Source organism: Mobula birostris, chromosome 16 (assembly GCF_030028105.1).
Source record: "Mobula birostris isolate sMobBir1 chromosome 16, sMobBir1.hap1, whole genome shotgun sequence".
In the NCBI taxonomy this organism is placed as follows: Eukaryota; Metazoa; Chordata; class Chondrichthyes; order Myliobatiformes; family Myliobatidae; genus Mobula; species Mobula birostris.
The window spans coordinates 19,607,385-19,623,006 of record NC_092385.1 but is presented as its reverse complement, the minus strand read 5'-3'; the positions used below and the strand labels follow the sequence as shown (position 1 = coordinate 19,623,006).

Here is a 15,622-nt window from a genome sequence, read left to right as displayed (position 1 = left end):
ATAAATATTAAGTGGCTGTGAGTGGCCATCGGACTTCAGGTGGTGGAACTTGAGGTCCTTTCCCAAGCATTGCCCTATCAGTATTGACACTGCACCGCTGTCAAAGGCTTCCCCCACAAGTTTTAAATGTATCTGAGAGGACATGGTTGCAAGATTAGGAAGTGATCATTTAAAACTGAGATACATAGGAACGCCTTCCTTTACAGAGGGTGATGAATCTCTAGATTCTTTACCCCTGAGAGTTGTGGAAGTTAGATCACAAAAGGACTGAAAGAGGAAGTCAGTAATTGTTTAGAACCAACAGGGAAATTGCCGGTGCCAAGGAGGAAAGGAGGTCTAGAACAGATCAGCAATGATTATATTGAGTAGTGGAGCAAGGTTGAGGGGGCTAACTGGCGTGCTCCTTCTCCCAGCTTCTCAAGTTCTTAGGTCCGTAAATATATGAAATTAAAAAATTCTAAAATAAATCTGGTTAAAATCTAGTTAAGTAAAAAAAAAACAATAAATTTAACCTCCGCGCACTATTCTAATGAAGGCTGGTGGTTCTGTCAACTGAATGGAGTTATCACTTGTACATCAGCCATGGCGGATAGAACATTAAAGTCAATGTGCGAGCTAACACAAAAGGTCAGGTGCTGTCCATTGTGGCCTTTCACATCAAAGGCATTGCACACTTTTTGAATTTGACTGAACTTATCTGCTCCACTGAAGAGATTTTTGTGTATGCTACAAAATTGTTCAGCATGCTCTTCAACAACATTCTCCATGCCATTAATGACAACAACTAATCAGAGTAGGGCTGGAACTGTCACCCATCTCCAGAACTGTGAATTAGTGGCAAACTGCAGCTCTGAAGGATAATGGAAGAAATGCTATAGTCATTTGGAAACCAAAATAAATATCCTCCATTTCCAATAATTATGCTCAAACAAAGTAGCCTCAGAATATTTATAACCTGGTCTTTATTTGTTGGGTTATGCCAATATTCTAGTTTGATTAAAAGTCTCACGAGTACTGAAATATATTACTTGGATTTTTCCAAAGCATACTGAAATTAATGGTGCAGTCTCCTAGTTACTATTTTTAAATGATAATTATGCTGTTTTGGACCACTAGAATAAAATATTTACTTTGGAAAGATGATTAGTAAATAGCTTCAATACATACAGTATATTTTCTGAAAGATTGAGTATAATATCTATCTACATGAATATTCTTGTTGAAGCTATTGTATACAGTGGATATTCTATGCACTTAAGCAACAAAAATCAAAGATGCAATATTTAAGATCTGTCCAATAGAAAACAAATTGAGTAATCTAACTGTTATATATCCATGACATCATATTGGACAGATGGTTTGAATGTTATAGAACACTTGGTTTGCTTTTAAGAAATTATATCTTGTTTGAATGATGTTAATTGAAGTTATTTTGAAATATGAGGTCTCTGAAGGCTTCTAATTCTTTCAAAGTTCATTATTACATTACTCTAAACAAAAGCAACTTTGTAAAAGATAACCATTATAAATGCAGTTATTAGTTATGAGGCCATTTTATATTAATTATTGTAGGAGGTACAAAGGCTTTATGAAGAACAGAGGATGAGATCCCTTCTTTAATTAAGGCCACTTCAGTAATAAATTAAAAATCTGTAGTTCATTATCTCCAATTAAGGGGTCAGCAAAATTCACTGCTTTGTCGTGCTCAACATATTTTAATATCGCTGAGGTTTTAGAAGACCAAATCAAAATGCAGCACAACACAAGAAAGACTTTTTAATTTTGTAGGAGTACAGAAGTTAGGGCTCAGAAAAATGTTAACATGTACCTCCAGGTATTGGCAACTTTAAACTTCAATGTACATTTGAAATTAAAATCTACTTTGTGACATTCAGACGTAACTTGAATTAAAGGTTGCATTTGAACTGGTGGTAATTGCATTGTCTATCTCAGTGGCTCAGATTTGCAGCTGACAGCAGAACAGAGTAGATTTAGTAATCCCTGTGGTAAGTAAATTAAAAAATGGCCTTTAACTTCAAACTACTATTGAATGAATATAGTGGAGAAAATATACATTGAACTTTAGAGTGAATGAAAATTGCTGGTAAATGTTTACATTTTTGAGTCCTAATGCTGACATCTATGCCTATTGCTGTTAGATGCTATTTGAAAGGGTGCCCTGGTGACCAGCAGCTCTAATGTCATCAAAAAGACAGAGCAGCCAACCATATAGCATAATCCTTAAAGACAGAAAAAACGCATTTTCAATTAACTTGTTAAACTTTGAATGGAATGTAAATAAAGATTGGAAAGTATATGTTAAAGTAAAAGCTTAAATATATATTAGTATTGACAATTTTATTTAAAAATCCATTATATTTTGAAATATGTATGTCAGGAAATTTTAGTCTACACACATAAAATTAAGCTTTAAGGTGAAGCAAGTCTGTTAAACAGTAATTAAGCTTCAATATAAAGTACTTTAAAACTCTCACCAACAACTTATGTAAAAATGCATGACATTTTTAGACTATTTTCCGGACATAAATATCAGGGGTTTTATTTTGTCAATTCGCTGAGTTCCATTGATTGTTGTAAAGAAATAATGCAACAGTGAATCACAAAATAAAGGATTTTCCTGTTAAATTAGGCATGAACAGAAATCTTGAAGTTGTATACATTTCTTAGTTGATGTCAACTAGTGCTGATGGTTTTGCTATAAATATATACCATAGAATGTAAGCAGCTAATTACAGTTTGAGAAGAGTCCATGGAATTCAAAACTCAAAAAGTACATTTTATTATCAAAGTATGTATAAATTATACAACCTCGAGTTTCATCTGCTCACAGGTAGCCACAAAACAAGAAACACAAAAGTACCCTATTTAAAAAAAAGACCAACACCCAATGTGCAGAGCAAAAAAAAACATAAATCAAATCAAATCATGCAAACAATAAAGCAAGCACTAATTAGCATTCAGAACAAAATTGAATCCACAAACCCAGGGCCAGGAGCAGCTGCAGTGGGTCCATGCTCTCTGTCTCAGTTCATCACACAGAGGCAAAACACCACCAAGCTCACAAACATAAAGTCAATGTTCAAAAACTATCAAAGTGATGCAACTTGTATTTGAATGGTTCCTTATCACACTTCTTCAAAAGTATTGATGTGGGGTTCTCATAATTTTATGAAGGTATTTGGTAAACACTGCAATAATTTTATCTGGTGCACATTTTATTTTCCACTAAAGTCAATCCCCTGCTCTCGACTGAGGGAAATATAATGTGAAAAAAGCAGAAACTTCTGTTGTTCTTCAAATAGCTTTGTAAATTATTTCTTTAACATCTGAATCTCTGGTACAGGCAGATTTAACAAACTGTATATAATTTGATATGTTTGACAGTACAGCATTGGCTCAGTACAACATCAGTATTTCAAGATAGTCCATGTTATGTGCTCCAGCTTTATAAATGGGCATGATGCCACTGCAACGTTTGGTTCCAAAATGAAGTTTTTGCCAACTAACAATGAAATAAGTAGGAACATATATGCAGATTATGAACAAATCAATGTTCTTATTGGTAACCGTATTTTCTCATTTTTACTTTCAAAAGGTTTCTACAATATCTAACAAATGATAAAGCATTGGCAATATTTGTAAATGTGCAAATGTCTTTCCTAATGAAGATAATTCTTCAGGAATTTATGCTACTGACACCTAATGTTTGACATATTATGAAGGCATACGTCTATATTTTCCTATGTTTTTGTTAGAGAGCTTCAAATTAGAATCTAGGATTTAAAAAAGATGTGACCTTAGAATGGCATATCTTGGGCGTGTTATAAAAGTGTTACTCCTGATATAAATCAGTGCAGTACCTGAGAACTGGCTGTTTTTGAATTATGTTATGCTGCCACATGGGGGAAAAAGTCGTTTTTGTGTGTTTTCCTTCCAAACGTGTACTACAGGATTTATTAGACTTCTGATTATATCTCTAGGGAACTATAAAATATAAAAAAAATGAAAGCGCTATTAAAATAATTTGTAATGTTTGGGATTTATAGTGAGTCGAAATATTGCTTATTTTTGCATAAATTTACGATAACCATTATAATTAGAAGCTAGTTTTAATAAACGATAATTTGGGTGACATTTTGGTCAGGCATGAACAAGAACAACTAAAACAAAAAGGCTATCAATTGTGCTACACATTCTAACACATTCCGGTGTAGACCTGTTTCCGTTAAAAATCGCTGTATAAAATATGAAGAACTGCACATAGCACAATATTAATATCGACTAATTCAGTTTTCTAATTGATCCTGTCCACGTAGAAACATCTCAACCGGCACACTCAATCCCTGCCACACAGACGCACCTTTTCGTTATAAGTATGCGATCGCTAAATCTGGCGAAAGTTTATCTGTGTAAAATTCTAGCGATTCTAGATGCGTAGTGGAGGCCTACTGTTGGGACTTGAGGCGACGGTGGAACATTTAGCACCGGTTAATACCAGAAAACGTTAACAATTAATACATTCTATTCTAATCCACTGTTCTAACGTGACTGGTTATTAATTTTATTTGTAGATTAAGAGCCTTTTGGAAATGTGATGGTCTTTATAAGGCAAAAAACATTACAGTGTGGTCATTTTTTTAACTTTTGATTTTAGTCAGCAATGTCAATTTCAATAGAATTAATTTCAACTTGAGGGCTTGGCTGGAACAACAAAAGAGAATCAGAAAGCATTTTCTCAAGAGATCTAAATGAATGCTTCTGGATTCTTGGAGAGATTTACAGTGTGCCTCTCTGTCACCTGAAGACTCAGGACTCTAGGTCCCGCTTTGGTAGGTGCCATCAAGGACTGAAGACGGCTTTGGGGAACGTAGCACTTCACCCCGGGGACTGACTACTGTACCCAGTTATTTTGCTGCCCTTCAAGAAAGGTGCGCAGATGAATCAATTTCTTGTACTAATGCTAGCATAATAATAATTACCTCTGGAAAAGAGCGTAAATATTTTATTTTGCTACCATTTCTATCCAGGGTTCCGGTTGGAGGATTGAATTTAGCACAGCTTGTTTTCCACAGTCAGTTATAGAACGCAATGCCACTTCTGAAGACAAGGGCAGCTCCTGGTTTAAGTCCCTACGCATCCAAATGTTCAAACTACCTTTGGGGTTCAGTGCCTTGCCTCAGTTCTGACATGGTGGTAAAACAATCACCTAAAAGTTGGCATCTTTTCATAGTACAAAAAGCAGGCGACATAGATTAATTCATTTTTATTCAGAGCATTTGCCGCCTCGCTAAAACGGTGAGTCGGGAAGAAGGGACGGTGACATGAGCAAGGCGCAAGTCAATTTCACAGGCTCTGAGATATTGACGGCAGCGACTACGTCTGGTTCAAGAATTAAGAACCTCAAATGTTATGACTCACGGATGGACCAATAACTCCCAAACTAATTAAGGCTTAATTCAGGAGCCTGTATGATAAGCACTCTTCCAAAAGTCTGACAAAGCTTCTGACACCTTAATCCGTGCAGAAACTCGAAAAAGTTCTCCATCAGACAATCGCAGTGCATTAAAAACCAGATAATAGTGTGGGTGATTATAACCAGCATCTCTGTTCATCACCGGAATTTCGTTTTTTTAATAAAACTACACAGGCAATTTTAAACTGCGGATGGCAAAGTCCATTTCAAATCATTATTTAAAAAGCACCGAAGAAAAACTATTTTGCCGAATTTAACCATAGATAACGCAGGAAGGAAGCCTATAAAATCAAGCCAACCATTTAGCACGCTGTTTAAGTAGTTGTATTTTACAATCCGCGCAGGGTTGGCAAATCTTTGTACATGACATTTTGCTACTAAGCTACCTTGAGCAAATTGGTTTCTTTGAGTGAGGATGGGAAACGAGATTTTAAATGACGATTTTAGAAGGAAGTTTTCAGGTGCGTTTTCTCTCCCACCATAAAGTTTGGTGTCATCCTGGGCTGCAGGAAAAAAGATGAAGTGACGGTGTATTCTGTCAACAGCCGCGAAGTGCCTACTAATTCCAGAGGAACATTAAAGTGCTGGATACTCGAACAGAAGTGGGAAGAGGAGTATAGGGATCCAGTTTATTTAACCAAATGTGAATACGCAGTGGGAGAAGGTACATTGTAGTCAATACTAGAAGTCTCTATATATTTAAAAAACTTTCGGGTGCATTCTGCAGAATATTTGCACTATTCCTGTGCATCTTATTTCTACGAGATGGAAAATATGTCTGTTTGATTATCTCGGTCTCTGTGAAACACCCAGACAAGAACGCCTGCTTCTTCCTGTAAACTGTTCGGTTACACGTCTCAAGATGTACATTCGTCTTCAGTTAATGCGCAAACCGTAGAGAAATAAATAATTTGTACAACGGCACCCGGGCAATGGCCTATCTTCTGCGCCTCACTTTTGTGGAAGTAAAGAGAAAACAGCCTTCGGGATGCAATGCCTTGAGGAGATAAATATTATATTAAATATTTATTTATATAAATACAAAACATGGCAGGAAACAGATTTTATGAATGACGGTATTGTAATTGGCTTAGTAACATAATGGACTCTAGAAAGCTTAAAAAATACTTTTCATGCTCTGGCATACATAGCTTGGGAAATGCTGGCGTGATTCAAAATGTCTCATCACCACTGCTGCGTAACATAGAAAAACGTGTAAGCGAAACAAGGGCAAGAGTTAATTATATTATTTTTGCTCATATAATTTATACTTTTTTCCGAATCGGTCACACATTTAAGACAGTTCAAACTCAAAGTAACTGTCATATAGGAGACAATTATTTCTTATATCCTATTGAACTGTTTTTCATATTGAATCAATACATGCCGCGGATAATTGCAATTTAAATTATTCCAGATTTAATAATTTAACGCGAATATTATTTTGTTATTATAAGGTTGTTGTTCAAAATATTTTCAACGTTCGTTCTGGCAGTGGGGAAAGCAAATTGCACTTTTTATGTATTGCTTTTCACGTGCGTGGGCCAACACTAAACGCTTCCCATAAATAAAGTTCTATTTAAGGGAGGTCTCTATCGCAATGAGGACAGCTCCGCGGCTAATGTGCGTGAAACACGGTTTAATTCTGTTGAAGTTAATGGACACTAATCAGTGTAATAGCGACTATGGAAGGAATTGATGCTTACAAAATTAAAAATAAAATAAATCTAATCTTATGAGGGACGCTTAAACCAATTACTTATGACACTTTCTATACTTATGTTACTTAAATATAAGTATACTTTCTATACTTAAACCAATTACTTATGACACTTTTTAGGTGCGTTTTCTTTCCCACCATAAAGTTTCTATGGCAGTACATTTTGACGGGATAGCTCTTCTGTGTAATATCAAGTGTGTTTAAATTATATATTGTAGTCACAAATGTATATCGATGTAAACATACTTGATGCTATTATCGGGCCGAGTTGTGGAAAAAATTGTCCCTGATATAATGTTACTTTCAAAATGTTTCATTAACTGAAATTAGTCTGAAGGCGGCAAAGGTACTGCATGTACAACCTCCCGGAGCGGAAACAACATTTGACGGTTGAGAAGTCTTCAAATATTTTGTATTGCAGTAGAACAAAGATACAGATTCGTCGTCAGTATCAGACCCATACTGTGAGGTTCTCCAAATCACTGCATACAGATGAATGTCGGGAAACTTAATGAAAGCGTATGGGATTGTGCTTTATGGCATATGTTCTTTAGCGAAGAAAATGACATGACGTTAATAGGAGGCAGAAACACTTGCCGGAATGACAGTTCCAGAAGTAAACAGCCCGTTCTCCTTTCCCCTCTGTGAGAAGCCTTGATTATTTTCTTAACGATGTGTTCGGAATGTTTTTGTTTTAAGAGAAAAGGGGGTTATGTCATTACAATCATTCTACTAAATAGTCGTAATAATTTTAGCCATTAGGCCAAATTAGGAGAAATTCTCCAATGAAATGAAAGGTTAATTGCCCATTTAACCTAATCATCCCACTGCATTAATTCTAGCATGTGTTCCCTGCATACCAACCGTTATTGCGTGATGTGTCACCTTGACTCTGCCCTTCTCATTAGTAGTGCGCTGTAGTTGTGTATCGATCTGGGTGATTTGTAGCCATGCCTAGATTTGAATCCTGCTATGGATGGTCATTCCACATGACTTTTTTTTAACAATATTGTTCAATTTTGAAATAAATGACCGAATCGGCAACATACCTGAATGGCTCATGGCTAGACAGAATATCACGTACAAAAATAAAACTTTATCTCCATACCATGTTTCCCACATCTAATATTTCCTAGCAGGTATGAGTTAATGTAAGTAACAGGACGGCTGTGGCAAAGTTAAGAAAATACGTCTGCCAAGATTTAATTTTATTAAATATTTTGACCAAATATCTGGGGTATTTGTGAGTTCCAAATACAATTCAAATGTAATTTCTAATGGTTTACTCACGGACTGAATTTGGTATTTGATATATCCTTTGTAGAATTAAAGTTTTACCTTAGTTTCTGCGCTGGACATTGAGTTACGAAAGTTGGGAAACTGCAGTTTGGCTCACTTTAAAGCCAGTAGGTTCTTTTCCCAAAAGGTACACGTTTAGAAATACTAAGTGAGTACTCGGTTTGGATACCGCTTTATTACTAAGTAATAGGACATTGGCCAGCTGTGTTTGATTTCATTGGTTTTGGCCAGTAGCTCATCTGATAACCATCAGATTGAATCCTCTTACAGGAGCACAGTGCTGACATTGTTATTCTGTAAATGTCAATCACATCAACTGCAGTCTTTCCTCTCCACACCTGTATCGTGCACCTTTTCACCTTCTCACCCCTAGGGTTCCTTGTCTTTTTTTTCAACCTAACTCTTGGGAAAAGTTAATACTTCTCGAATCTTCAGAGTTCTTTAAATATGGCGAACTGCCTAAAGTACCAAATGGTAGAGGGAAATCCTGCCTACCGCCCTTTCCTCTTTATTTTTTTATTTCCTTTTGTCCATCTTCGTTTTCCTCGCGCACACTTCTGTACAGGTATCCACATTGATTTGTCCCTGAAAAACAATGGACTTCACTGGGTCGGAGTTTTGTTAGTGCGGCGAAAGACTCGGTGGAAATGTAAATTGATTGAATTTCCTTGAACAAAACGGGTGCTTGCTAACTAGGTGTCAATTTTATTAAGGCGTTTTTTGTTAACATCGCGAATAATCCTATTTTAATTAAATAGCTTCTCGCACTTGACATTACCAGATTATCCTCTTCCTTCTATCCTTAGTCCCAATGGAGAATGTTCAAATGAAGATTGAATGAACATTTTCGGACAATAAATCGTATTTCCTTTGTATTGATAGGCATTGACCTCCCTGATTAGTTATACATTGAAAAATGGATGAAATTGATTAGTTATTTTTACATAACAAAATCGAATTTCCATTTCATAATATTTAATTTGAATTACTAACGATATCCAGCCAACAGTAATGACTATATTCGTTAATATTATAAAGATTTTTAAATTGTCGTTGGTATTTTTCCGTTAACTTTTGAAAAAACGTAATGATTTCCATTCATTTGTGAGAATTACGTTTCCAGACGTGTATTAATTTGTAAAGTGAACTCGAATGTGAACGTGGTAACTCGAATTCGTCTTCGAACTATCTTGCAAATATGAACATTTTCTGCGGTGTTTCAGTGCTTACATTTAAAACGTTCACTTTTTGAAAGTTCAACTGTCATTTAAATAATAATTTGTGATAAAATTGCAAACATACTTCGTCAATCAATGCATTTAATCTTACTTCAGAACTCATTGTGTTCGCCTATGAAGACATGGAGTCCAGAATTCATCGGTTCTCACGTTGTTGCATTCTACATAAGGAATAGGATTATCTCTGACAGTGTATCCTTTATTTAAACTGTTATCAATTATCTCACTCATAATGGTAAGAAATGGATAATGTTCTAATTATTTTTGTACAATGTAATAAAGTTAGTGAAACCTCAAAGCGCTTTGGGTTAAATGTTAAAGAAAACAGAGAGATGTTCGACATGGTGACCAAATATTTAATCATTTATATTAGTGTGGTTTTGAAGTATACGTCAGCAATAATCCATAAATATAGTGTATCGACTATTCTATAACATACTCATATCTTTACATTATCAAAAACTGATTTGTCATTCTAAAATGTTAACAAAAATGCAAAATGCCAGATATATTTGTTCTCAACCAGGCATCTACCTGCAGAAGTCCCGTGTGTTTGTTATTTCAACAGATCACATATCATTATTCAATGTGTAATGTTTTTGACTGACACAGACTTTTATACGTTTAAGTTTTTTTTGAGTAATTGAGCGGGCAAAGGTCACGTGGCACTGGACTGTTTAAGAGTAAATCATAGACCCGGAACGGCAAAATAACGCCCTACGCACAGACCAAGTTCAATTTTGTTAGCACCCCTCGCCGTTTTTGTAATAGTTGTCTTCTTAATGTCAACTTGTTCAGCTGAAGGACCTAACAAAATCATAATCTTTCCTTGGGTCTTTTCACGTCCACACAGAGCTCGCAGAGCATGCCACTAATAATTAATCCTTCATTTCCTGAGCCTTTAGTTATGTTAGCGATTTTAAATTTATTTACAGACATTACTAAACTTTGGATTCATCGGCAATTTCAAAATAATTTTGCATTTATTCGGTCTTAACAAACGGTCTTAACTAGCTGCTTGATCCCAATGGAATGGAATCTATTGAACAGGACGAAAATAGTTTTACGTGACGGGTACCGAAAGAGCCAATGAATTAGAATGAAGCGAGATGGCGTGCACTAAGTCATGCTGGTTATGATAGGTGAAGGAAGGAGGTATAAACTATAAACTGTAAACAAGGCAGCAACTAACGGAATATAAGGCATGTTCCATGAGAAAGAGCAAGTATCTATATTGTGAGTTTCGTCTAAAGTTAGTCATGTGTTTCTCGTCTTTAACTGGGTGGAATGTGAACCGTTTATATCTGCTTCATATCTACTCTGGGCATAAATCTGTTCCTTAAGCAAAATGCCAAATAGTTATAGTTGGTTAAACAATTCTATAATGTGCTTTGGCACTAAAGGAAAGAATGCTATGAAAGAAATGTTCAATATAAATATAATATTGTTTTACCACATGTACCCTGAGGATTAAACTTGAATATAAAATACCAATCCGCCTGTAATTAAAATGATTTATATTCTCAAGTCTAAACGCGCACAGAATTTCTAAAGAGCATCAAAGTAAAAAAAATAAATACAAGGACAGATAATCTTTTATTGTTTGTATCTGTGTAAGGGTAGCATAAACGGAAATATAAATTTTAAAAAATACAGGCACATTTAATTAGATATCAACGTTTGTAGTTTCCCTTTCCGAGAGGCATAAGGCACATTTCTTGGCATAACGCCACAGCCATTGCTGCAAGAATTATTTACAGTTTCTCCTATCTTTCACAAGTGTATGAAATCATTTATAAATTCGGTACTTGGTACAAACACTTCAAATCTGCTACTGCAGCTGTGGCTCTTCCGCAATGAACCATAACACAGTCTACCTACTATCGAATTGGTTTGGTCAAAATATTTATAAAACTAACTTGACAGAGAGGCACCACAGAAGTGTAGGCTGAAACCTAAAATAAAGTCACGATAATTGCATCTCCCTCAACAATACTGACATTTGTAAAAAAAAGTAGAACGCGTTAGAAAGACTGTTTGCAAAGTATAAAACTTACTTTGATTCTGAGTTTTAATTTTGTGCAGCCAAACTTGTGTAAGAAAGGCGCTAAAATGCTACATTAGGTATAAACGAATGGAAATTTGATCATGCTCATCCACTAAGCAATATTCAGTTTCTTTCTGGATAACCTTGTGTAGGGCCTGAAAGCAAATTCAAAAAAATCGGATATGCGTTCTGCAACAACTTCCAAGTCAACGGGAAATTGATCCAAATTCCAAACTTAATAAAATACAACAATGGCGAATCTGTTAGTGGAAGGTTCCATCAGCTGATGTTTGGAGAGAGAGAAAGAAATACAGTTGATTTCAAATTTGGTAGCTGACATTTACGGTTCGGGTGTAAATTCCACATTAGGACGCGCTAAAATCGTGGCTCGCTGGAACTTCAAGGTCAATAAATTGGCAGCATCACCCGATGCGTGTCAATAGTTCTGCTTCACTCTCTTTACGCTTTATTCTTCCTGATTCACTTCGGAAGGTGATGGAGAATTCTCCACCTGTTTCTCGCCTTCTTTTATCTTCTCTTGTTCTGAAAGTTGTTCACTTGTAGGAATGGAATTCTTCTTTGGGCGACCTTTGGGCTTTGTCGGGGACTCCAGACCCCCGCCTTGCAATACCTTTCAAGAAAAAAAAGGATACTTATCAGCACGTCACCACTAAATGCTGCCATCCGAAATGCATTGTCTAGAATACTTACTATTTTCTTCCACTTCATTCTTCGGTTTTGGTACCAAGTTTTCACCTGAAGTTGACTAAGACCCAGAGACTCAGCCAGATCTATTCTGCATTTAAAAATAAGGAAATATATTGGGGGAAATTCGAATATAGTTTCAAAAAATTGTAAATATTAGTGGATGTATCCACTCATGATTGTTTCACTTTTTAAAGATTGTGCCGATTGTGCAAATGAGCATTGCGCGTTGAAAATCAATTGAAACCAATGATATAGTCGCCGGTGTTGCTGAAAGTGACTTCGATTGTGATTCCTTTTACACTGCTTTCCCTCACTGCTCAATTGAAAACAGACGAGACCACCCCCCCCCACCCGTTATGCGAAATATCTTCTATGCTGTTCGAAACTACATGTTTAGATTGTAGAGAGAATGTACTGTGTATTGGGTGTGATCCTGTGTCCCTGATATAGATGAAATAAATGCCGTTCATTCGGTACACTCGTGTTAAAACATTTCGTTTACTGCAGTACCATGTCGTGTATTTTTTTCTATTTCTCTCTCATTTCTTTTTATCATTTTACCTCCTTACCCGACCCGTTCCCTCTGCTCCTCTTTATTGGTGCGAAACCTGATAGGTTTAAATTCAATAAACTATTATAATGGGGTTCATAATTAACTATTGAAATATTAGTAAATTAAACCCTAAAACGCAGAGCAGTACAAACTGTATGGATTTTTAAAGTCTGTAAAATGTTCGAAGTTACCTGTCTGGTGTTGAAAGGTATTTCTGCTTTTCAAATCTTTTCTCGAGACCCATTAGTTGTAGTTCAGTAAAGACCGTTCGGCTCCTCCTGCCCTTTTTTGCCTTGTTTCCTGGTTCAGGACCTTGTTCAAGCTTTGACCGGAGGTGCAGGTCTAGCGGAAGATGGGGACCTCCGGGACCACTACCCAGGCTCGATCCTCCGGATACCAATGCTGAGCCCAAAGGAGCAGCAAGACTGCATGAGATCGGACCCAACGGAAACTTGAAAACTCCAGCATGATCTGATTTCAGGCCTGCTGCAAGCATTTCGGGCACAATGTTACAGTTAATATTCCACTGATCTTAAAGATGCTAATTAAATATTAAAAGATTCAATTAGTGAAATACCGTAACATTTTAAATTACCTTTTCTGTGTGCCTTTGATACACATAAATACAGTATATTTTTGTTTAATTCCGGGTGAATTACATTGTCGGGATTATATGAAAAAATGTTTTACTGCACTAATATTTAAATTTTGTTTTCTAAAATAACTAATATTTCACATTTGTTCACTACAGTTATTTAATAAAATTATTACAATGCGTTATTAAGCATTTTTAAAATTCTATAAAAAGCTTGGTGATATAAAAAAGCTATTAACTATTTACCATCTTGGAACGCTGTTTAATTTCCTTTAGTAGCAAAGTACATAGAAGCATTTATTGCAATGGAACTAGAAAGTTGCCTTCATACCCAGCAGGAAACAGGAAACTATTCTATTTACCACATCATTCACTTTTTCTTCGCAGTGAGTAACGACATCACTTGGGATGCAGGTTAAAAGAATTGTAATATCTGATTATGAGATATTTTGTGGATTTTTTTGTTAGTTAAAGTCAACATTGATTTTGGAGAGAGGTTTGGTATAACGTGGATCAGCTATACACGCGTGGTGTGTGTGTGTATTTGTGTGTCTGTCTGTCTGTGTGTGTCTCTGTGTGTTTGTGTGTGTGTGTGTGTGTGTGTGTGTGTGTGTGTGTGTGTGTGTGTGTGTGTGTTTGTGTGTTGGAAGCTATTAGATTGCACTATTTAAATTAAACGGTTCGATTTTTCTGGGGTTTGCGGTCAGAATATCTTTAAAACCATATATTTCCGACCTGGGAAATGCTGTTTACTCTACACAAATATGGTTACGATCTGAGTCAATATTAAGAGAAAAATAATGCGCCATGTGAAATCTATGTAGCATTCGTTGAGTTAAAGTGAACCTTGCTGTCAGTTTGCAGTTCTCAGGAAGGCTTTCCACTTGCCTGGATTTCATCACCTTTTTTCCCTAGGCCTCTTCAGATTATTTACCGCGGCCTACAAACATTGTCTAATTGGGATAATTTCATTACATTGTGTATTTATCTCTGCATGCTGTTTAACCCAAGGGTACAATACATTGAAAAGCAGTGGATATCTTAGCGATGAAATGACCCATCCTTGTCCTAGACTGTTTGAGCAGCGGCGGCCGATGGTGGTCAATTCTTTAAATTTGTTACAAATAGAAACACTTTGCGAGAAACTAAGTAATAGTTTAGAAATCACGGTCTAGCGATGCCAATGTAAAGAAAGACGGAAGAGGGGGTTTTCACAATACCTAGATGGCTGTGGTAGGGCCGACTGTTGAGCAGAGCGTGAACACCGAATTTGAGGAGCTCGCCCCCACTCGTGGCTTTGCCTGAGCCCGTGGGTTCGGTCAGTATCTCCTCAATCATAAAGCTCCTGTACCGGTGTGACCTGTAGTCGTGGATCGGCTCGTGAGGCAGGTAATGAGCCCCCAGCTCTAGGGGATGCTGCATCATTTTGTCGACGCCACAATCCACCAGAAGGAAGACAAATCGCCAGGCAAGCAGGTTGAATCCCAGGCGCTGCTCTGGCCGTCACTGTATACCCACGTTCCAAGCTCTCAGTGCCCGACGCGAGAGCGGTTTTTCATTTCGACGTGACAAATAGTTTCATTTTCGCAGATTCTCTCTTAAGATGCAAAGTAAGTGGTCATTTTCAAGAGCGTGAACCTTTCTCCGAGTTGCTGGCTCGATCGGCCGCGTTATTACTTATTCAGTGGCGTTGATTTGCAGCTTTTCCGGATTTCTGAGCCGTTCGATCTTGTCGGCAGGGAGCGAGAGTTGGGAGGTTTGCAGCATCATTAACTCACGTGATTCCTTCTTTTTCTCTCTCTCTCTCTTTCTCTCAATCTCTTGCTCTGTCCCTCCGCCCTAGAAGGAGCCACCCAGCGCTTCAAACAGCCTATCGCTGCTTTCCTGGCTCTTCATTAACTGAAAAACATCCCGCCCGCAACCACAGGAGTTGGACTGCTGGCAAATACTGCGCAGATTCCTCTTCCA

General features: G+C 36.8%; 1 protein-coding gene across 1 annotated transcript; it reads right to left on the bottom strand.

Moving 5' to 3' along the window:
* Positions 1-12,241: 12,241 nt before the first annotated feature.
* On the bottom strand, positions 12,242-15,076 carry barx1 (BARX homeobox 1). Its single transcript, XM_072280102.1, has 4 exons — positions 14,875-15,076; positions 13,251-13,545; positions 12,510-12,594; positions 12,242-12,429 (listed from the first exon to the last, which is right to left on the bottom strand). The coding sequence occupies exons 1-4, from the start codon at positions 15,074-15,076 to the stop codon at positions 12,265-12,267; spliced, it is 747 nt and encodes a 248-aa protein (XP_072136203.1). The 3' UTR covers positions 12,242-12,264.
* Between the last annotated feature and the right edge of the window lie 546 nt (positions 15,077-15,622).